The sequence below is a fragment of the Periplaneta americana genome, chromosome 1 (genome assembly GCF_040183065.1).
Source record: "Periplaneta americana isolate PAMFEO1 chromosome 1, P.americana_PAMFEO1_priV1, whole genome shotgun sequence".
NCBI classification, from domain to species: domain Eukaryota; kingdom Metazoa; phylum Arthropoda; class Insecta; order Blattodea; family Blattidae; genus Periplaneta; species Periplaneta americana.
The window spans coordinates 225,092,450-225,116,446 of NC_091117.1; the positions used below are offsets into that span (position 1 = coordinate 225,092,450).

At 33.9% G+C, this 23,997-nt stretch overlaps 1 protein-coding gene across 1 annotated transcript; it reads right to left on the minus strand.

The window, feature by feature from the left end:
• Positions 1-1,499: 1,499 nt before the first annotated feature.
• On the minus strand, positions 1,500-22,661 carry LOC138709830 (uncharacterized). The gene is made up of 7 exons (XM_069840617.1): positions 22,411-22,661; positions 18,282-18,345; positions 15,017-15,081; positions 14,263-14,298; positions 10,468-10,591; positions 7,870-7,930; positions 1,500-1,643 (listed from the first exon to the last, which is right to left on the minus strand). Exons 1-7 carry the CDS (start codon positions 22,471-22,473, stop codon positions 1,613-1,615), a joined length of 444 nt encoding a protein of 147 aa, XP_069696718.1. The 5' UTR covers positions 22,474-22,661; the 3' UTR covers positions 1,500-1,612.
• Between the last annotated feature and the right edge of the window lie 1,336 nt (positions 22,662-23,997).

Genomic DNA, 23,997 nt, shown 5'->3' on the forward strand with positions numbered 1-23,997 from the left:
TCAATAGTAGATCCAATACTACGTTGACTAAAATTATGGCATGTTTAATAATGACATTGTAAATGAAAATTTTTAGTACAGTAATTATAACTTTTGCACAAACTGAACTGCGAAGATAAGTTTGTCTGTTCTTAAAATATTTAAATCTGTAAATAATTTGTATTTTATTTGTAACACCCGAGGTCTCCTGACTTAGTAAGCTCTAACTATTTTTTTATTCCAATGGGATAGTCTATTGATAGAAACAAGTTATTTATTGGTTACGGTATTAAACAATATGAAATATTTATTGAGCTAAACAGAAAAGATACTTGTGTTCACTAAAGCGTACTTAAACCTATTTTACGTGGTACAGTCATTAAGTTCTGACATTGACGCCTGAAGGGTAGGCACCCACAAGAATCTGGATGTCTCAGAAGATGCCGCGTGATACGGCGTACACTTAAACAGATCGACATCCTCCCTCAATATAGTCGCCGTTGGCCGCTATGCACGTCTGCCAACGTTGGTGTAGCTGCTGGAAGCACCGCTGAAAGATGTTGGCAGGAAGATGCCGTACGGCTTCTCTTGTGGCAGTCACGACCTTTTCGGCCGCATAAAAATTACGCCCTCCTAGGATTGATTTCATGAGGGGAAAGAGAAAAAAAATCGCATGGTGCGAGATCAGGTGAGTACGGAGAGTGTGGCAAAACAGCGACCTGTTGCCTTGCAAGTTCCTCTTGGACAAGGATGGAGCGATGTGCAGGGGCGTTGTCGTGTAGCAACAGCCAATTCTTCCTATGCCAAAGCTCAGGACGCTTACGACGAATTGAATTGCGTAAACGGCCAAGAATCTCTTTGTAGAGGATCTTGTCTACAGTTGCACCTTGTGGGATGAATTCTATGTGAACAATTCCATTTGCGTTTTGACCTGTCTTGTTGCGGATTTTTCTGTCGTGGAAATAATGGTGTTTTCCAGGTGGCGGATTGTCGCTTCAGTTGCGGATCGTAAAGGAAACACCATGTTTCGTCTCCAGTTATGATCGGTTATAGCAGTTTCGCCTAATTTCTGACAGAACGTGACGTTTGCCCGTTGCTCAAACTGCAACATACTCGAGTTCCGACGCGCGCATTCAAATCACCGTCACAACAATGACCGTAGTTCTGCTAACACTATATGCACGTAACTGTATGATGCTGGGACGAGAGACTAACTGACAAGGTACCATATCACGGCGCCACCTATCCGTTGTAGTGCACCACACCGCCACTATGCCCTCAGTCTCAGAACTTAATGAATGTACCACGTATACCGAGAAATATTCTGTCACTGCGTCTGACAGTGAGGACCGAACAGTAGACTGCTTGTCTAGTAACACAAGCAACTGTAGACACCTCTGACGTAGAAACGCGAAAGACAAAACACACGAATCTGTTTGTTGACACAATATACTTGCTGTGCTTTAGGGGATGAATAGGTGGTGAAATTCTAATCTATCAAAGTAAGTAAGAACCAAGACTTTGACAAAGAGTTTACTCAATACGATATTATGCATTCATTACATTTTATTAGGAAAATTATGCATTACCAAGATATTAAACTTACTGCCTTAAGGATTTATTTACAGGCTACTTATTCCTTTACGTTGTAATCACTGAGATTCCTGAAAATAAGAGCATTATGTTAGTAAACAACAAATTGAAGATTTCATGCACATTCTACTTTCTAGCAACACTAATGAAATTTGAAATAATTGGAATATTGTGGAAATATTGTAGGGCGTGCAGTAGCGTGGTTAAGGCGTTGCACGTCAAAGCTTATGGCAGTGGTTTCAATTTTCATTGGCGCCTTGGATTTTCTCCTCCCCGCCATACGATGACCCTGAGATGTACTCTGCCTAAGGAAATGAGTACCAAAGTTACGGGTAAGTGGGCAAGCAGGTAGGACTGACGTCCCTACTGCTATTAATTTCGATTGTCTAGAAAATATGCCAGTCTTAATCTTCCTTTGTTCTGTAGGGGTGTAAGACTTGTAATTAAGTTTCGGCTTTGGTTGTAGACATAATGCGTGCAACTCTATACAATTAACAGTAGAAAGGTTTTACACTTCCGCAAATAAATATTAATAACGGAGTTAAAAATTGAAATATTTGAAGTTTAAATTCGCTCAGTCCATTTGGCCATTTTTATGATTTAATAATAATAATAATAATAATAATAATAATAATAATAATAATAATAATAATAATAATAATAATAATGATTTATTTAACCTGGCACAGTTAAGGCCATACGGCCTTCTCTAACACTCAACCAGGAGTAAAAACTGCGTTATAGAAACACTACAAATTTACAAAGTACACACAAAACTGAATAAGATAATAATAATAAAATGTAAACAACAAGTAAGAAGAAATCAGACATAATATATAACATACAGAAAGAAAGAAAAAAGCATAATAAAATGTGAACAGCAGGTCAAAAATAAATGAGGCCTACAGTATAAAAAATAAGACAATTATTGATAATAATAATAATAATAATAATAATAATAATAATAAATAAGAATAGTAATGATAATAATAATGATAATAATAATATTAATAATAATAATAATAAATAAAATAATAATAACAGGCCTAATAGTAATAATAATACTAATAGTAGTAATACAATAGTGCAGTACAAAGCATACAATGAATACAATATTTTTAAGTACGCACAGTAAGGAAAATTATGTTTATATACAGCTCAACTTATCACATTAGAGATATACCATTATCGGAAAATATGAAAACAAAAATATAAAATAAGTTAAATATCACTAGAACATATAAAAAAATGTGAATACGTGGAAACATGCAATACAACACTTGTCATAATAGTAAGTTAGTTTGGCAACTCGTCATAAGATAATTTTCTAACTTGGATTTGAAAGATTTCAATGTTCGGCAGCCCTTGACTTCAGGCGGCAGAGAGTTCCAGTGACGAGAGGTAGCAACAGTGAAAGATGCATGTATAAATTCTACCTCACTTCGATTATTGCGACGTTTTGTTCAGTGATCTCAGGATTGATTCCGCCCAGAAACTACAGCGTGTTCATAACGCGTGCGTCCGCTTCATTTGTAATGTTCGACACTATGATCATATCTCACCTTCTTTCGAGAAGTTATCATGGCTTAGGTTACATGAGAGGAGAAATCTGCACTCACTTTCTCTCCTATATCGAATTATGCACACTTCATCCCCCCTATTATTTATTCGCTCATTTTCATACTCTCTCTCGCTATCATAATATTAATACTCGATCACAACGCGATAACACGCTAGAAATTCCACTTCACACATCATCTCTGTATTCCTCATCTTTCACTGTTGCTACCTGTGCTATTTGAACAGTGAAATGTTTTTGAAGTGTTAGTGAAATCAGGGGAGGGGAAGCCATGATTCCCTATCTAGTGCGTATATTTGAAATATCAATTAACAATGGTACTGTCCCGCGAGATTGGAAAGATGCAATAGTGGTTCCAATTTATAAGTCAGGGTCTCGCTCAGATACAAAAAATTACAGACCGGTCAGCCTTACCTCTGTGGTTTGCAAACAGATGGAACACTTGATTTCAGCTTATCTAAGGCAGCATTGGGATGACTCAAATTGGTTACATAACTGTCAGCATGGATTTCGGGGGGGCTATTCATGTGAGAGTCAATTAGTAACGGTATGTCAGGATTTAGAAGACGGAATAGATTCCAATAGCCAAGTAGATGCAGTGATTATTGACTTTTCACGCGCATTCGATGTAGTCCCACACGATATATTGTTGGTTAAACTACAATCAACGGGGATTGACTTCAGAGTGCTCCAGTGGATCAAGGAATTTTTAACTTGTCGCACTCAGAGAGTACGGGTAGGGGAGGAATTATCGAACCCAATTGAAATTGCTTCCGGGGTCCCGCAGGGGAGTGTCTTGGGGCCTCTTCTATTCTTGGCTTTTGTAAATGATCTGCCAGTTAATATCTTATCTAGGGTTCGCTTATTCGCGGATGATTGTATGTTATACAGGGAAATAAAAAGTCATGAAGATACTACTCTTCTCCAGAATGACCTCAATAGAATAAATGATTGGGCAATAGCCAACAAAATGAAAATAAATTCTCTAAAGAGCAAAGCCATCAGCTTTACAAGGAAAAGAAATAAAATAGTCGCATCGTATACGTTAGGGGGTGAAACCATTCCGGAAGTTAACAAATGTAAATACCTCGGAATAACATTTAGCAGCGATCTCGGCTGGGGGGAACACGTTACAGACACAGCGGGAAAAGCATGGAGAGCGTTACACTTTGTAATGAGGGTACTAAGAAAAGGTTCTGATAAATCCAAAGAGATTGCATATAAATCACTAGTACGTCCAGTAATGGAATATGGTGCTGCATGTTGGGATCCTTACAGATTAGAACATATTAAGACACTGGAAAAGATTCAAAAACGGGCTCTTAAGTGTTGTTGGAAAAATTCACCATTAAAATGGGACACACTCACGGACAGGAGAACGCGAATTCGATTATGCGCACTGTTCAAAACATACAGAGGTGAGCCTGCCTGGAAAGAAATAAAAAATAGGTTGCAGCCGCCAAATTACTCTTCAAGGAACGACCACTCATATAAATTGAGGGAAAGAAGGCAGAGGACGGACACTGGAAAGTTTTCTTTTCTCAATCGTACTATCAGGGACTGGAATGCTTTACCTGCAGACTTACTAAAGGCTTTACCAACAACCAAAAATGTATTTAAAAATAGGCTTAAGGACCTTACTAATAGACGGTAATTATACACAGTACTTAAAGGGTGTAAATGATATGTTGTTATTGAAGTGTTGTATCAGTGAAGAATTATGTTGTGTCAGTGAAGTGTGTTGTATCAGTGAAGAAGTATGTCGTGTCAGTGAAGTGTGCTGTGTAAGTGAAACGTGTTCCTGTCAGTGAAGCTGTATAGGTTATAGTGGCAGTGCAAAGTATTTGAACAGTGAAATGTTTTTGAAGTGTTAGTGAAATCAGGATAGAATCAGTGAAATGTGTCGTAGTTCCAGTGCAATGAGTGAGTTGACGGCGAAATGAGTGTAATGTTGAAAGGTACTTGTGCAGATATGAACATATACTCGTGGGTTTTAGTTCGATCTTAGTTTTAAGATACAAATTAGAATATTTCAAATGTTATTTTAAGTGATCGTTTCATTTAATTTAGTATATTCCCTGTTGTTGTTGTTATTATTATTGTTATTATTATTATTATTAGTATTAATTATTAGTATTATCATTAATTGTATTTTTAATTAATAAGTTTATTATTGTCATTATTGAGTGTAATTAGTTACCACTGCCACCGGGTATATACCCATTGCAGTGTGAATAAATACACATACATACCTCTTATTTGTGATCGAGTATTAATATTATGATAGCGAGAGAGAGTATGAAAATGAGCGAATAAATAATAGGGGGGATGAAGTGTGCATAATTCGATATAGGAGAGAAAGTGAGTGCAGATTTCTCCTCTCATGTAACCTAAGCCATGATAACTTCTCGAAAGAAGGTGAGATATGATCATAGTGTCGAACATTACAAATGAAGCGGACGCACGCGTTATGAACACGCTGTAGTTTCTGGGCGGAATCAATCCTGAGATCACTGAACAAAACGTCGCAATAATCGAAGTGAGGTAGAATTTATACATGCATCTTTCACTGTTGCTACCTCTCGTCACTGGAACTCTCTGCCGCCTGAAGTCAAGGGCTGCCGAACATTGAAATCTTTCAAATCCAAGTTAGAAAATTATCTTATGACGAGTTGCCAAACTAACTTACTATTATGACAAGTGTTGTATTGCATGTTTCCACGTATTCACATTTTTTATGTTCTAGTGATATTTAACTTATTTTATATTTTTGTTTTCATATTTTCCGATAATGGTATATCTATAATGTGATAAGTTGGGCTATATATAATGATAATTTTCCCTACTGTGTGTACCTAATAATATTGTATTCATTGTATGCTTTGTACTGCACTATTTTATTACTACTACTACAACTATTACTACTACTACTACTATTATTATTATTATTATTATTATTATTACTATTCTCATTTTTATCATTATTATTATTATTATTATTATTATTATTATCAATAATTGTCTTATTTTTTATACTTTGTATGTCTCATTTATTTTGACCTGCTGTTCACATTTTATTATGCTTTTTCCTTTCTTTCTGTATGTTATATATTATGTCTGATTTCTACTTACTTGTTGTTTACATTTTATTATTATTATCTTATTCAGTTTTGTGTGCAAAATTGTAGTGTACTTTGTAAATTTGTAGTGTTCTTTGTAACGCAGTTTTACTCCTGGTTGAGTGTTAGAGAAGGCCGTAGGGCCTTAACTATGCCAGGTTAAATAAATCATTATTATTATTATTATTATTATTATTATTATTATTATTATTATTATTACTACTACCATCATCAATAATTGTCTTATTTTTTTATACTTTGTATGCCTCATTTATTTTGACCCGCTGTTCACATTTTATTATGCTTTTTCCTTTCTTTCTGTATGTTATATATTATGTCTGATTTCTACTTACTTGTTGTTTACATTTTATTATTATTATCTTATTCAGTTTTGTGTGTAAAATTGTAGTGTACTTTGTAAATTTGTAGTGTTCTTTGTAACGCAGTTTTACTCCTGGTTGAGTGTTAGAGAAGGCCGTATGGCCTTAATTCTGCCAGGTTAAATAAATCATTATTATTATTATTATTATTATTATTATTATTATTATTATCATTATTATTATTATTATTATTATTATTATTATTATTATTATTATATGATTTTCGAGGCCTCTATCAACATATTTTAAGCTTCTTATCTTCCACAACAACGCCAATCATTATCTAAAAGTTTGTGTACAGTGCATGTCACTTGAAAACTCGCTCATTCCGCAGACCGGTGGATAAAAGAACTAGTCCAGTCCTCATAAAAGTGGACTAAAAGCGTTTTGAGATCACTCTCTTCAGTTGGAAAATCAAATATTAATACAGGTAATTACTAGAAGTTGTTGCTGATTTGTAATTTCTAGGGTACTGCATACAATTTCATAAAATTAATTACAATTATTAAAGCTGATGAAACTGGCACATCGTTAAAACTGGAAGAATATTTAAGAATTTAAAATAATTATTGTTCGCTGTTTTTTCAGTTGATTTTACATGTTATGATACACATTATTTGACAAATGTAGTTTATTCAATGTCTGGAAAATTACATGAATGTGCTAGTTTAGTGCATGGAATGTAGTTAACAAATAGAAGATTCTATGAGTGAAAGAGATAATTTAGCACAGGTTATTTTCCAATGCTAGAATTGACGTCATAGGCCTACATAGATCCAGAGATTTCTTACAGAAAATATAATCATTAAATCATTTGAAGTAAATTCAAAAATGTATATAAAACTTAGTTCACAACACGGACATTATGGGAAAGTCAATTATTTCGTCATATTTCGCCAATTTAGAGAGAACGAAAATAATAAAATACACAAAATGTGATATGAACAACACAATCATTATGATGTTGTCATTGGTAGTGGTGTCTATTGTCACACAATATAAACTTAGAGTATCTTTAAACGTTCTAAGTAAATCAACCACAAATTTTGGTTTCTCTCACACTAAATTTCTCGGGTACTGGACATATTTACTTTCATACTGGATTTTACTAGAATATTTTCCGAGGGTATAAACTTAAGAAAGGAGGGAAATAAATTTCAAGTTAGTCTTCATAGAATATTTAGGAAAATTATGGAGTGGTGTTTATGGGCATACGTACATCATTATGTGACTTAAACATATGCTGGCATTATACGCAGCTGCACATTTTCCTTCGCCTTCTGAAACACAGGAAACGAAGCAAATACTTAAGTCATTTATACAGATTAATCCGCAAGTAATGTCACTAATTTCAGGAGGTTATTCTTTGAGATATTACAAACAAAAAATTTAGTACAATTTTACTCGTTTTTGCTTCCTTTTCGAGATAATTTTTTATATGAAACATTCATAACATGTTTTGGGAAAGCCATTGATTAAATTCCCAATATGCTCAGTCGATTTAAGAGAGCAGTGTATTGTGATAAATGATACAGGTGAACTATGGAAAAATTTCAGGTGAAATTCCCATCAGTTTATGTTTGGGGCAAAAGCCGTCACTGTGGTCTAGTGGCTAGAACGCTGAACTTATAATCCTGTGGACCCAGGTTCGATCCCCGTTGTACCCCCGATTTATAACTTGTGTTGGGCAAGTCCGTGGCCTAGGTAACACAGGAATTTTCTCCGGGATCTCCGGTTCCCTGTGACATCCCAACAAATCTCCATCATCATCTCTTCTCATCATGGGTGTAGCGTAGACCAGCCTCCTGTGACGCACCCTTGGCAGCGACTCTATCGCTAAGTTGGTCTACACAGCTGGCTTCATATGGTGAAAAGGTGGAAGGTTTTATTTATTTATTTGTTCACTTATTTACTTATTCACTTATTTACTTATTAACTTAGTTATTTATTTATTCACTTATATACTTATTTTACTTATTTATTTATTTATTTATTCATTTATTTATTTATTTATTCACTTATTTATTTATTCACTTATTTACTTATTCACATATTTACTTATTTATTTCTTCAATTATTTACTTATTTATTCACTTATTTATTTATGTATTTATTTATTTATTCAACCTATTTACTTATTTATTTACTTATTTCTTTATTCACTTACCGGTATTTACTTATTTATTTATTCACTTACCGGTATTTACTTATTTATTTATTCACTTATTTATTTATGTATCCACTTATTTACTCATTTATTTACTTATTTAATTATTTACTTATTTATTTACTTATTTGCTTTTTTATTTATTTACTTATTTACTTTTATTTATTTATTTATTTATTTATTTATTTATTCGGGTGTAGTTAAAATAAAACGTACTTGACAATGGTTTCGTTTATCGCCAATATTGTTAAATATTTTTAATTAGGGTATGCTTAATTCATGGAAATGTTAAGTGAACTAAGACTAATTTTTAAGTTCTTAATGTTTCTTATGTTATTAAACAAATAAAATACGTCTTGATTACACAACTTTTAACACTGTATCACTTCGGAATATGCATGGTAAGACTTTCCTGTGTTAAATTTCAACGTACCTCGTTTACATGTTTCTACCTATTTATGGGTCATCTTGAGAACTGGTCGTTGTTGGTCTTGGCGCCACTTGTTCTATTTCCTGTGAGGGTGTGTTCCTGTGGTATAGTGTAGAGTCAAAGAGTGTGTGTGTTTTGAAGTTGAGTTGTGTGTTGAGAATTTCGTTGGGGTGTGTTTTCGTGTGTCTGTATATTTCATATTGTTCTAGTGTGTTTAGTTTCTGGCTGTTTGGTTGGATGTGTAGTATTTCCATGTCTGTGTTGATGTCTCTGTGGGTGTGGTTAGCATTTGTGATGTGTTCTGTATGTGTGGAGGTGTTTTGTAGTTTTGTTATGGCTGTGATATGTTCTTTGTAACGTGTTTGAAATGATCTACCTGTCTGTCCTATGTAGAAGTTGTTGCAGGTGTTACATTTGAGTTTGTATATGTCTGTGTGGTTGTATTTGTTTGTTTGTGTTGTTTGTGTGTTGAGATGTTTTTGTAGAGTGTTATTTGTTCTGTATGCGATGTTGTAGTTTAATTTCTTGAATGAGGTTGCAATTTTATGTGTGTTTTTGTTTTATTATGTTAGTGTGATGTATTTTTTGTGTTCTTGTGTTTGTGTTGTATTCTTCTGTTTTTTGTGATTATGTTTTGTCTTACGTATTATGTTGTCTATTATGTTAGGGTTGTATCCGTTTTCTTGTGCTATGTATTTGATTGTGTTTAGCTCTTCGTTGTAATCCTGTTGGTTCATTGGTATGTTGAGTAGTCTGTGTACCATTGTTCGGAAAGCAGCTTGTTTGTGTTGTGTGGGGTGGTTGGATGTGTTGTTGTTGTTGTTGTGGGTTTTCTGTAGACTTTGAATGTGTGTTTGTTATCTACTTTTGTTATTGTGATGTCTAGAAAACGAAATTCTCAATACACAACTCAACTTCAAAACACACACACTCTTTGACTCTACACTATACCACAGGAACACACCCTCACATGAAACAGAACAAGTGGCGCCAAGACCAACAACGACCAGTTCTGAAGATGACCCATAAATAGGTCGAGACATGCAAACGAGGTACGTTGAAATTTAACACAGGAAAGTCTTACCATACATATTCCGAAATAAATATTATTCTTTTTCTTTCAACAAAAACTCCAGGAATCATAATAGGGAAGAAATGTAGTACTCCCTCTTCCATCCTATTTACAGTGGGCATATATACACCGTACAATTTCTACTTACCTTTCATAGCACATTGGTTGACATCAGTCCTGAATTTATCTTCATTGAATTTCCCGTCATTTCTTGCAAACATGTCAAATATGTCGTTCACAACATGATCTACGTCCAGCTTTCCGTCTTTGAACTACATAAATAGATCGAAATATGAACACAGATTACTCACTTCATGGAGAAATAGAACTATTATGTGACAAAAATTCCGAACTCGTATGGAAAGTCATCTATGTGGATCTGATAAGCAGGATTGAAATGTGAATAGGAGGGAAAACCACTTTCATTTTAAGAAAAGCTAAATCTAGCTCCTTTTATTTACATGAAAATTCTCAAACAGTTCTCCTGGACTCTTATTCCACTGCCTTTGGGAAAAATCCATCAGCTGAGTGGGCTACTATCCTTTCTGTCGTATTCACTTTAAGTTAACAATCTGTTATATGCATCAGAATTTTCTCCAATCCAGCCAAGACTCTTCTTGTCAATACTATAATCACCAATAATTTCTGTGAGGTTTGTATTTGGTTCCATTCCTTTGCATCATTTTGCTCCTTAGAGGAATATTACACATTTTACTAACATCATCACTGTACCAGTACAATTGTAACTGCTGTTTTCCTATGGACATTGATTCCAATTGTTTCGAAAACTTCCCAAGGTCATACCGTTGTTTCTCTTTTCTAATTAACTACTGGCTTGTGCAGCAGATGCTGCAAACTAACTTCATTAGACGTTTAAAGAAATATTTTTCAGATTTATTTTCAATGAGGAATACCAGACATTCTGAAAGTTATTTGCTTCCATAATAATGAAAGATAATCTCTCTCTCGAGCCAATACTGAAGAGAACCACGCATATAAATATCTACACCACACCGCCATTAAATATATGAAAAAGACCCAACCCCACTTGATTAATAACTATAAAAATATTTGATTTTTAATAATATTATTATCTTACGTAAGTTTTATAGCTTTCAGTAACACACACTATATATACTATATAGCCGCCACTCAGTAAAATATAGACATCAAAATCTAATTTAAGTTATTCTCTACATCTACTTATATAACCCCAAACGTTTCACTTTCATATCATCAATATAGCATTAATATGTATAATTAATGAAAAATAGTCACATCACGGCATAAACTACAATAATATTTCATTTCTAATAGTAATAATGTCATCAAACCACCTCAAGTTTTGTAGTTTTTTATATCCAATACACAGCTGTACCCAGAAAATTACACACCGCAAAATCGAACCTGTAAATTATTTTTAGTAAGTTAAGTTTTTAATAACCAATTTAATTTGAGCTCTAAATATATCAGCATTCTTGCAGATCATGGCCTTCGTGTAATATTGTTTACTGTAGTGTGTGTTTTGTTTATTCTGAAATGCAACACGGCCGACTTGATGCTCGCCACGCTTCTCCTCAATGCAATTAGCTAGTTCTCAAAACTGACGACAGATGGATTTTGGAAAATAGGAAAATTATGTAGGAAAAATGGCATTTGACTGAAAACTACTGTTTTTCCGAAAAACTTTGGCTTCTAAGCTTCGAAATGAGGGCCATTTATTAAAATCGTTCAGCCGTTTTCCCGTAATTTCCATTACCAGTTCAAATTTTATATATATATATATTTTTTTTTTTTGAGTAATTTTCTTATGAGGATTTACATTTTATAATGTGATTTCATCCCTCATATATTCACCGAAGTAAACTGGATAGAAAATACTATTTGTACATAACATAGAACAAAGATACATATTCAACAATGACCACAACAAATATGGAGACAACATAATATATTGGCACAGATACGTAGACGACATACTCATACTATGCAAACTACACCAATACATAAACAAAATACACCCAAAACTCCAATACACACTGGAACTTGAAAACAATAACTCCATACATTTACTCTGTCACACGTTAAAAGTGTTAAAATTGTTTAAAAAGGTATTTACCTTCGACAGACGGCCCGTTTCGACGCTATTTGTCGTCGTCTTCAGTGTCTCTTGAACCACTCACCTTTTTAAACAATTTTAACACTTTTAACGTGTGACAGAGTAAATTTTATGTTTTTAACAAAGTGTTAACGTGAACTTTAATCAATGTCCATACATTTCCTAGACATCACCATAACAAAAGTTAACTAAGACTTCTTCAAAATATACAGAAAACCAACCACCACCACCACACACATACACAACACATCTAACCACCCCACACAACACAAACATGCTGCATTCAGGACAATGGTACACAGATTACTCAACATACCCATGAGCCAACAACACTACAATGAAGAAGTGAACACAATCAAGTACATAGCACAAGAAAATGGTTACAACCCAAACATAATAGACAACATCATAAGGAAGACAAAACAAAAACTCAACAAACACAATAACACAACACAAACACAAGAACACAAGAAATACATCACACTAACATACGAAAACAAAAACACACACAAAATCGCATCCTCATTCAGAAAACAGAAATACAACATAGCATACAGAACAGAAAACACACTACAAAGACATCTCAACACAGAAGCAAATAAATACAACCACACAGGCGTATACAAACTCACATGCAATAGTTGCGACAGTTTCTACATTGGACAGACAGGCAGATCATTCCAAACTCGATATAAAGAACACATTAAAGCAATAACCAGAGGACACATTACATCTACATATGCCGAACACATAACTAATGCTAACCACACATACAATAACATAAATACAGACATAGAAATCCTACACATACAACCAAAAAACCAGAAAATAGAACAATATGAAATATACAGCCACATTAAAACACACCCTAATCAAATTCTCAAAACACAGATCAATTTCAGAACGCACACACACTATTTAACTCAACTCTTCATCATACGAACGCATCCACACAATAGGCAGCGAAGTTGAGACGACGCCAAGACACAGAAGGCTTTGAGGATGGTGTCAAGTAGCACCGAAACATCTGTAAGCCGCACATGCTTACATAATTAATACGAGTATGATCGCCATTTAATCAATTATTTAAATACTACGCATTATGAAAGAAAGTATTGTGGTATGTTATGGAAACAAAATAAATGAAATAAATGTGAACGTTGAATGATAAAAGAAAGTGAAAAGTAGAAGTAGATATTATGTGATAAATTTCTGTTTTATACATCTATGTATAATACAGGGGTCATTTCATAAGTCATGGAAACTATGTTACATCTTCCGAAAAACCGAAAATGTGGTTAGTTTAGTATATACGTTTGAAAACCTGTTGTACATTGTACGGGATGCCACCGCAGATTGCGTCTGTGTGCATTGATGGCTAGTTGACAGCACACGCAAAAGTTAGTGTAGTGTAGACTGTGCTCCAAGATGGATGTAAGGAAAGTTGAACAGCGGCCATATGTGAAAATTGCAGTTATTCGTGGCAGAAATACTCGTCAGTGTCATTCTGAGCTACGAGAAACATTGGGTATTATGTGTTTTGATGCATTGTGTATAATTCTGAGTTAGGTTTATTTCTAAAGATTGAATTGAAGAAAATTCGTTAAATAGTTTAGGATAGATTACTCTATAATATATACACAGTCAGGGCCTAATGCACTTAGTCACTTTTCTGTTTGAATATTCGTAAGATATTCAAAATTAATTTTAAAGCTTAACAAAGGCTTCTATTTTGACTTTGTGTCATGAGAAAGTAGAAATGAAAAGCTCAGAAATTTATAGCAAACAATCAAAATAGATGTCTGTGTGAAAATCCATACTTACAAAGCCTCCTCCTTCTTCCACGCAGACGATGTAACACTGAAAAACCGCAAAAAGTGATATTTTAACACTTAAAAATTCAACAGATCTCAGTGGAATGCACTTGTATGAGTGTGAAAATGTCTACAAACCACATCCTTCTTAGATATAATTTTAGATTAATACATTTCTTGTGTTCCAGTATAGATGTCAAAAATTTATAGCAGTGAGAAATTTATTGTTGTTGTGCAGGTCGACCAATAAAAATTCATATTTACAAAATTCCAGCATATATATTTCTCAACATTTAGCCTATTTCTTTCATGTAGCAAAAGTTATTAAATTTACATAAATGCTCTTCATAAAATCAGGATACGATTGCTGATCCAATATCTGAATTGGTGCAATTCTATAAATGAAGCGTCGGCTGGAACGACGTTGTAAGTTACAAAATTTTCATTCTTCGTGTTTCCGTGTAATAATGTTTTATGTCACGTTACTTTGTTATACTCCTTGGCTTGCAACTGTCCATCAATGCAGTACGTGAAATTTGTACACTCAAAAGTTTGCTACCGTATAAGAACAACGTTGTACGCGTACACATTTTTGCAGCTCCTGTAAATTTTACCAAATGTAACTTATAACGTTGTTCCAGCCGACGCTTCAAATGTTGAAGTATTTCTGTTTATATTTTTTCATCTTTTGTTATTAATAACTTAATATGCTATTCAAGACTAATCTCAGTAATATAAATTTATTAATTATGAATATAAATTACCCTTTTCCTTTCGTCTTCCAGATATGTCTCGTTTCTGAGAGCGAGCACGGATTCTTTGACTTCCGCTGAATGAAATCAACAAAGAAACAATTAGTACCTAGTTCACAGCACGTTTGTATGTATAAGCCATCAAATTAGCAGATTAGCAAATTGTATGGGAATATGCCCAAGTTAATTTGAGTTCACAAAATTTATTTGACATTGTTCACATATTATCACTAATTTTCATTTAATATTAATGATTTTCTTTTAGTAAAGTACAAAGACAACTTTCTGAAATCACAGTGAATGGTGATTCTTCCAATCTTACGTAATTTCTACACTTTACTTAGTTTATATTTGTGTGGTACCTATATGTTGTATTAATTAATTAATTTTTTTGGTTATGTATCTGGTATATTTCTTGATATGTACTCTTTTATATTGGTACTTTGCTCTTTTCTACTTACTTTACAATGCCTTTGCATATCTTAAAATATTTTCAGTAATTACCTAAGCGTTATTGGAAATAATCTTATTCTTTCATTAATATTTTAGTATTTCGTTTAAAAATTCGCGAGAAAAATATTTATAAGTTATTGATTAACTAGCGGACTTACTCGTGTTAATTATGTAAGTCTGTGCGGCTTACAGCTGTTTCGGTGTTTAACACACCATCCTCAGAGCCTACTAGATCTCGACGTCATCTCGAACTTCTCTGCCTGTTATATCGGTGCGTTTGATTATTGAAAGGTGTTGAAAAGTGGAGTCAAATAGCGTGTGTGTACTGAAATTGATCTGTGTGTTGAGAATTTGATCGGGGTTTGTTTTAGTGTGTTTGTACAGTATATTTCGTATTGTTCTAGTGTGTCGAGTTTTTGGTTCTTGGGTTGTATGTGTAGGATTTCCATGTCTGCATTTATGTTATTGTATGTATGGTTAGTATTGGTTAAGTGATCGGCGTATGTAGATGTATTGTGTGCTCTGGTTATTGCTTTAATGTGTTCTTTGTAGCGTGTTTGGAATGATCTGCCTGTCTGTCCTATATAGAACTTGTCGCAACTATTACATGTCAGTTTGTATACACCTGTGTGGTCGTATTTATTTGTTGTTGGTTATGTATCTGGTATATTTCTTGATATGTAGTTTTTTATATTGGTACTTTGCTCTTTTCTACTTACTTTACAATACCTTTGCATTATCTTAAAATATATTCAGTAATTACCTAAGCGTTGTTGGAAATAATCTCATTCTTTCATTAATATTTTAGTATTTCGTTTAAAAATTCAAGGGAAAAATATTTCACTGGTATCAATCAGACATAAGAATCTGATAGTTCATTAATGAAGTTGAAATATTTAGAGTCATTGCTATACTGCATATGAATATAAAATGATTCTGACTCAGAAGAAATAGGTATAGATATAACACTCCTGTTTATACATGTTTAGTGGCTCCCGTAAAAGTTAGCGAGTTATCGACTGTTGAATATGCCAGTTCGGTTAATTGATTTGATGAATATACTCGAAGATATTTAAGGTGACAGTTAAAGCCATATATTATAAATGTTAAGAAAGTCAACGTTGTTGTTGTTTAGTCATTTATTCGAAGATACGTTTCGACCTCACAAGTGAAATCAATGTCATCTCATGACAGAGAGCTGCAAAAAAGCGATTACAACCGGTTTAGCTTCGACCGGTCGGAGTTACAACCGGTTAGGTTGAACATCCGGCCGAATATTCGATTTATGGGCGATTACGCCTGATGTATTGTAGACTAGACAGAACACCAGGCGCACTTAATCATACATGAAACTGACATTTTTCGAGTACACAATCAGATTAACAATTGAAGGAAATTTACTTTGTCTTATTTTAAAAAAAGTATTTTTCCAAGTACTCCTAAAGTTGATTCGACACCATAACACATCATATATTTTCTTTATTATTTTGAACTTGCAGTAACTTCATAAGTATCGTTTATATTTTAAACTTTTAGGACCGTATTCATAGACATTTATAGCGCGGGTTTCCGGTGGATGATCAACGTTTTTCGTATTCATAAACCAGTGTTAGCGATAGGATATGACTTGAATTCTGTACTAGTAATCAGTGGATAGCCGGGAATAGCTTAGTACGCTCGTAGCGCATGCTGCGAAATGTCTGTGAATAGCACCCTTAGGCCCAATTGTATAAAACTCCCTGACCAAAGATCAATTTTGATCGAAAATCGGAAAGTGAACCGAGTTCAGACATTTCTTCTGTTGTATAAAACTTTTCTGCGATCAAATTACCTTGGTTCAAATGCATTCTACGTTCACGTGAAAAGGACTTGGCAACATCGTATAAACAGGTGAAGTATGTGATGCGCGGGCCATTTGTACAGGTTTGTTCAGTGTTGCCAATGTAGCGACTTTAACTCTTTTTCGACGACAATTTCTTTTAACTTTTATATCGCTTAAATAGGGATTTGGCGACCTTTTTAGCACCTCATAGTGACAAAATTTAATCTTTCTTTGTTAATAATAAGAAATGTAGCGATTTTCCAACTACTTTTTGGAGACTTTCCGCACACTCTATTGGAGACACTGGTTTGTGTTGTGCGTTGTAAATAATGGGGACAACAAGAAGAAGGTTGACTGTTTTCCAAATTGTTATCATGTTACGGTGTTTGATACTGCTAAACATAATAAAGCTTTATAAAACGACAATTTTAGTTTAGTAATACAGTTAATTGAAAATTTATAAATGTACCTATCATATCCATTAATAATTAATGGTTGTTATAATATAATTATAGGTTATGTTATTTGATACTTGAACACGATAAAGCCTTATAAAATATAAGATTGTTTGTATATTAAGGCAAGAAATTGAAAAAAAAAAAGATATATATAAATGTATCTACCATATATATTAATATTAATTATAATGGTTATTCTTTTTGCACAATCTTCAGTCAAAGTTGACTTTAGTTTAAGACAAATTAATCTCAGATTAGACTTTATACAACACAAAATTCCAAGTTCAGCTAGAACGAGGATCAATTTAACCTCTGACCTAAGATTAAATGGTTTATACAATCGGCCCTTAGAGTCTTACTAATAAAAGTTGCTTATAGATGTGTTAAACAATGGTATAGTTTTACACAGAACAATACGTGCATAAGCCATGTATATTTTTCTTACCAATAAACGCTACACAGCTGGCGTTTTACTATACCAGTGTTAAACAGTTTCATTTTAGTAGCATACTAATATTACTAATAGAACAGAATATTATCTTACCATGTGACAGTCCGTTTTCCTGTTGGCATCTTCCCTTTGTAGCCTCGAATGTTTCTCTGCGTACCTGCAATACGTGGAAGTGTCTAACTCTATGTGATAATAGTACATTATGCAACGAGCCTATAATGAAGGTAATTAAGAAACGAGTCTGGATATTTATGAAACGAGCGCAAGCGAGTTTCATAATTTTCATACGAGCTTCTTAATTACCATCATAGGCGAGTTTCATACGACTTTTTATGCTCGACCATATTTCTAACTTGATATTATTAATTTTATTGTATCTGACCTTGACCAATGTCCCGTATGTTGTGAGATGTGCGCAGACGCGAAAGTATTGATTTTTTCCGAGGAACAGATGTCCATATTGACCTTGCTAGGCCATAACAACCTACAGAGATAACATTGAAATTAAATTAGACATTGAAAAACGAGATGGCAAATTGAATTTTTTTTAATATTATTTACAATTAACGCTAATTATTATAGTAACAGAACATAACCTTCTGCGACAGTATTGGATTTCCAGCCTCTGTGACTTTTCGCTAATTCTCTTTCGATTGCATATCCGAGAATAATCGATACTTGCGGTTTTATAACAGTAGAAAGCTGACCTGTCATTGGCTGAACAGTTGTAATCTGAGTCGTCATTGGCTGAAAGACCTGACCTTTAATGAGTAGGTGTACTTTAATGACATGCATTAAAGGTCTGCTACCAGGTGTATAATTACTACATTTCGGCATGTTCGAGCATAAATTTATTTTCGCTCTTCACAACACATAGAAAAAGACAAAGAGACATACATACACCGACAGAGGGGGATAGGATATTTCGTAGCATGTGAGATCAACTTCGGGGACATCTCAATAGTGATTTTTAAATAAAAGAGTAGAATATATAGAAAGTAGTCTTTATTCAAAACTTCAACTACTTTTGTGTTAATTTTGAACATATTATTAGTTATGAACGCTTCGTACTCTTTCGCTAAAGTCGCTGAAAATTTCCAACTGTCTCCATATCATTTGTACGATGTTTTTCAGTACTTTGCCACAGCATTTGAAAATCATTTTATGCTCGACCATGCCGAAATGTAGTAATTATACACCTGGTAGAAGCCCTTTAATGGACCTCATTAAATTACACCTATTCATTAAAGTTCAGTTCTTCAACCAATCAGAATACGCCATTGTAGCAATATGAAAGCACAAGTATCGATTATTCTCGGATATGCAATCGAAAGACAACTAGCGAAACGTCACGGAGGCTGGAAATCCAATACTGTCGCAGAAGGTTATGTTCTGTTACTATAATAATTAGCGTTAATTGTAAGTAATATTCAAATCAATTCAGTTTGTCATCTAGTTTTTCAATGTCTAAATCAATTTCAATGTTATATCAAGATTAATGTTTATTTTACTCTCTAGATTATATCAAGGTCGTCGATTTTGTTTCTCGGAAAAAAATCAATACTTTCGCGTCTGCGCACATCTCTCAATTTACGAGGTATTGCACAAGGTCAGTTCCGTTCCCCAGTCAGATAAGAATAACATGAATACTTATGAATAATTTCAAGTTAGAAATAAGGTCGAGCATGAAAAGTCGTATGAAACTTGTCTATAATGGTAATTAAGACGCTCGTATTAAAATTATGAAACTCGCTTGCGCTCGTTTCATAAACATACTAGCGTCTTAATTACAACCATTATAGGGCTCGTTGCATAATGTACTATTATGGTGTGAAGTAAATTAAGGATCTAATATAAACACTTTATTAAAAATCAAGTGTGTTTTGGTCCAGAGAGTGTGAACGGCAGACATTCAGTTTTTCATTACCAATTAATTTATTTGGGGAGCAGTTATAAGTTCTTTGCTAGAAAATCGTTTAAGAGGAAGAGGTGCATTCTTTATCTTAAAATGACAGTAGATTCTTCTGTCAGTCACGCATTAAGAACTAGAGACCGAATTGGTTCACGATTAATTATTCCTAATGCATAATATGTTAATACAGAATTATATTAATCTTACTATTGGGAGTGTTGTAACAGCTGAATACTTCACTGAATACTAGTAAACCCTGCTTCAAATATAAAAGCAGAGCGTGTGATCTCTAGCACACATGTCTGGAGAAACAAGCGTATAAGCTTTCCTTCAAGCAAACTAGACTTCAGCAAATCCTTCAGCTAATAGCGGAATTAGTTTTCGAGTGACGTTGTCGTGAACATCACAGTTTTGTATAAATGAGAAACTTGCGACAATACAATACGAGTCTTGTGGATTGCCAGATACAGTTAACTATACATGTATGTCTACCGTCACGTGTTCAAATTCTGAATGAAATGCAACAAAAGAATAACTGATGTTATGTTAATCCATACAACGTTTCCGTAAGAAGAAATTTGTGTTCAGAATTGCAGCGAATAAACACAGACGACGCTGATATAACCTCCGCAGATGCGAGTGTCGTTAAATAAAACATAAAAAAAAATTCATTTCAAAGTTATGTTAATGAATATAAATTAAATTTAATAATTTAATCTTATTTTGTGTAGGGTAGAGTAGCATAAATCGCACCGCTTCCTAAATGGCACCACTGCTAATTTAAAACAAGTTACTGTAGTAGTGTAGCATCTAGTGGTATTGTTACAATCTACCATATGAACTTCCACCATGTAACTTGATTTCTGCCACTTCATTGTGCTAGCAACGTGGTGATAGAGCATTTAATATTATATTTATATTTAGCTAACATTTTGTAACTAAATAACGGATTTGTATGCAAAGGAATCCATAATCTTAAGATGTTATTCGTTTAAAGAGATATTAAAGAACATTTAACTTAGTAGGATTTTCGAACATGTGGTGATTATAGGCTAGAATGAAGTAAATAATAACTTATAACATAGTTTCTTAATTCGCACCACTTTGTGGGTGCCTAATTCGCACCAGTGCGATATGAGCAACTGTAGCAATTCTAGCCGTACAAAAGAAGACCAAAAAAATTTAACTGAACGAGGAATGCATCAGCTGGGTGCAATATCAAGTGGTGAAAAGGGCGTTAATACAACAAGTGTGTGTTGTACAAGCGCACCAGATATTTTGTGCCACCTATGAAAATTTTTAAACGTCAGACAGTGCATCCTACATTATTAGCTGGTGCTCCTCCAGGATCGTTATTTGTTTGCTTTGATTCAGGTTACATCAACAGTGAACTATTTGTCGAATAGCTCAAACATTTTATTTGCCACTCAAACCTGCCATAGAAAAAAGTGCTGTTTCTGTATGTCCACCTATACGAACTATTTAAAAAATTTAGAAGCTAGATTATCTCGGGAAAATGGTGTGCTCCTATTTCAGCTTCCTCGTCATAATACTCAGAGGTCCGTCCTTTAGATGTTTCTATCTTCAAACCATTTCAGACAGCTAAATCATGAAGCAGTTCTTAGATGGCTTCGAGTTAATCGTGGAGAAAAGGTGACGCAGTTTACAGTTTGAACTGCCTGGTGAGGCACATGGCAAATGTGTAACAATAAAAAACGCATTCAAGAAGTTTAAATGTTAGGTAAATTATGCTCTATTTTTTCAATTTCATTTGAAGATGCGTTATTCTCATTAATTTCAATAAACTTGTAATTTGCATTTATTACATTATTCATTCAAATACTGTTAAATATGTTCAATATTAAAAGCTTTCCTTCATCCTGTTCCCTGCAGTTAAAGAGGTGCGATTTAAGAAACCGCTGGTGCTATTTAGGAAACTAGTTGTCTAAATGGCACAATTGACAAGTGTTTCGAAAATGTCATTCTATTTCAAAAATGTTGAATCAAATTCAAGGATTCTTTTTTACATGAAAGGTAAATGTTATGGGAATGCATTTCTGTAAAGGAATGCAGAAAATAAAAATTGTATTGTTCAATAAAAATTATAAATGCTAAAGTGGTGCGATATACGCAACCTTACCCTGTTAGGCCTACATTTTGTAGAAGGACAAAGTTAATTGCCTCGAATGAACAAATGCTATTGGTTTTGGTTGTGGTTCAGTAGCCTTCTACCAAACTTCAGTTCTTTATGTTATATTCTTAATTTATTATATGTATTCTGAATATACTTAATAAAAGAAGTTTACTTACCAGAGCACAATCTGCTGCGAGAACACCAGCCAAAATTATAATTAAAAATTTGAAGTTCACCATATCTCTGTAAAAATGTGAAGGTTTTTTTTTTACCAAAGCGTACCTTTTTTTTTTAATTTGGGTTGTGTCGTAATTCTAAGTTCATAGAACGTATTACCTAGCACTTTACGAACCGATGCTTTTATAAGTGCCTCCTCTGGCGACCGCAATGATCTGGATGTTGTCACAATAATTGAAATTTCCGTACGAAGGTTGCAAATCGCTCAAGCCCACTGCACTCATATTATTCATATTTGACAAGCAGTGGTTTTTATATTCACTTACAAATGATAATGGAGTTGTGCACTCTTTAACTGCCTACATCCGTTTAAAAAACGAGATGATGTTGATGTTACTGTCATAAACTTCCCTAACAACATCGTAACATATTTCACTCCTAAACCCGTCACTTCCCTGCTCAAAGAATATTCAAATATGATGATGGACAGTTTTAAAACTTTCCAATTCCTAAAATGTTGTACTATTCCAAAACGTCCTCGTGCCTCAAATTATTAATTTATTTTCAAGATCTTCCTCCATAATTATTACCATGCTATTTGTCCACCGCCGTGTAGTACAGTTCGCGTCACCGTTTTTGGCGTGTGAAATAAGTAATGGGAACGTTAAGTGCGAGTGTTTTACAAACACAACTGTGTTTGGCAAATGACTGATGTGACGTCCATAGGAAATGGTATCATTCTCAGCTGCACTAGCAAAATGCTCAGAAACTGGGCATTATATATCTAGGTCAAACGCCAAAAACGCTGGCGCCAGCTGTAATAGTTACCTTGTCTGGCCGTGAAACGAACAGGCCCTGTTCAAATCCTGGTTAAGGTTTTTTTCGTGGTTTTTCCTCAACCCAAACTGGGTGACTTTCGGCGCTGGACCCTGGACTCATTTCCCTGGCGTTATCACCTTCATATTATTCAGACTCTTGAGGAACATAGCAGTTCGTAGAACGTCGTAAAATAACCAATTAAACATAAGTTTGTTATTTGGGTTTCGAAACTCTTTCTATGCACATTTTAATTCTTTCACAGAGTCTCTTCGATTTCATGTTTTGTCCGTTGTCATAGTTTTTCATGAACACTTTTTAGTTATGAGCATCGCTAACAGATGGCAGGGTTCCTGCTCATAGTAATTAGGATTGTTAATTGATTACAAACAATACAGATTCTGTGATATTAAGTAGCACAATGAGCTTCCATTGCAAAACGAAGTACGCAAACCAGATTTATCCACGATAAAATACGAAATGTTATATATTGCTGTAGTAAGAAGACGAAAGAAACTGGCCTATTCTTGGAAATGGAAAAAAAAAAAAAAAAAAAAAAAAAAGGACTCGAAAAGTTCTATGAGTTAATTTTACCAAATTTTTTTATGAATACTATGCATTAGACTTGAGAGAGGTTAATGCTATTTTGCAATTATAGGATAAATTTTATAGTTTTTAAGTCATGACAAAGTATGAATTATTTGTAACTAATTTTATATTCAGTTATAGACCAAATGCTCCCACAGAAAACAAACACACACTCACACGCA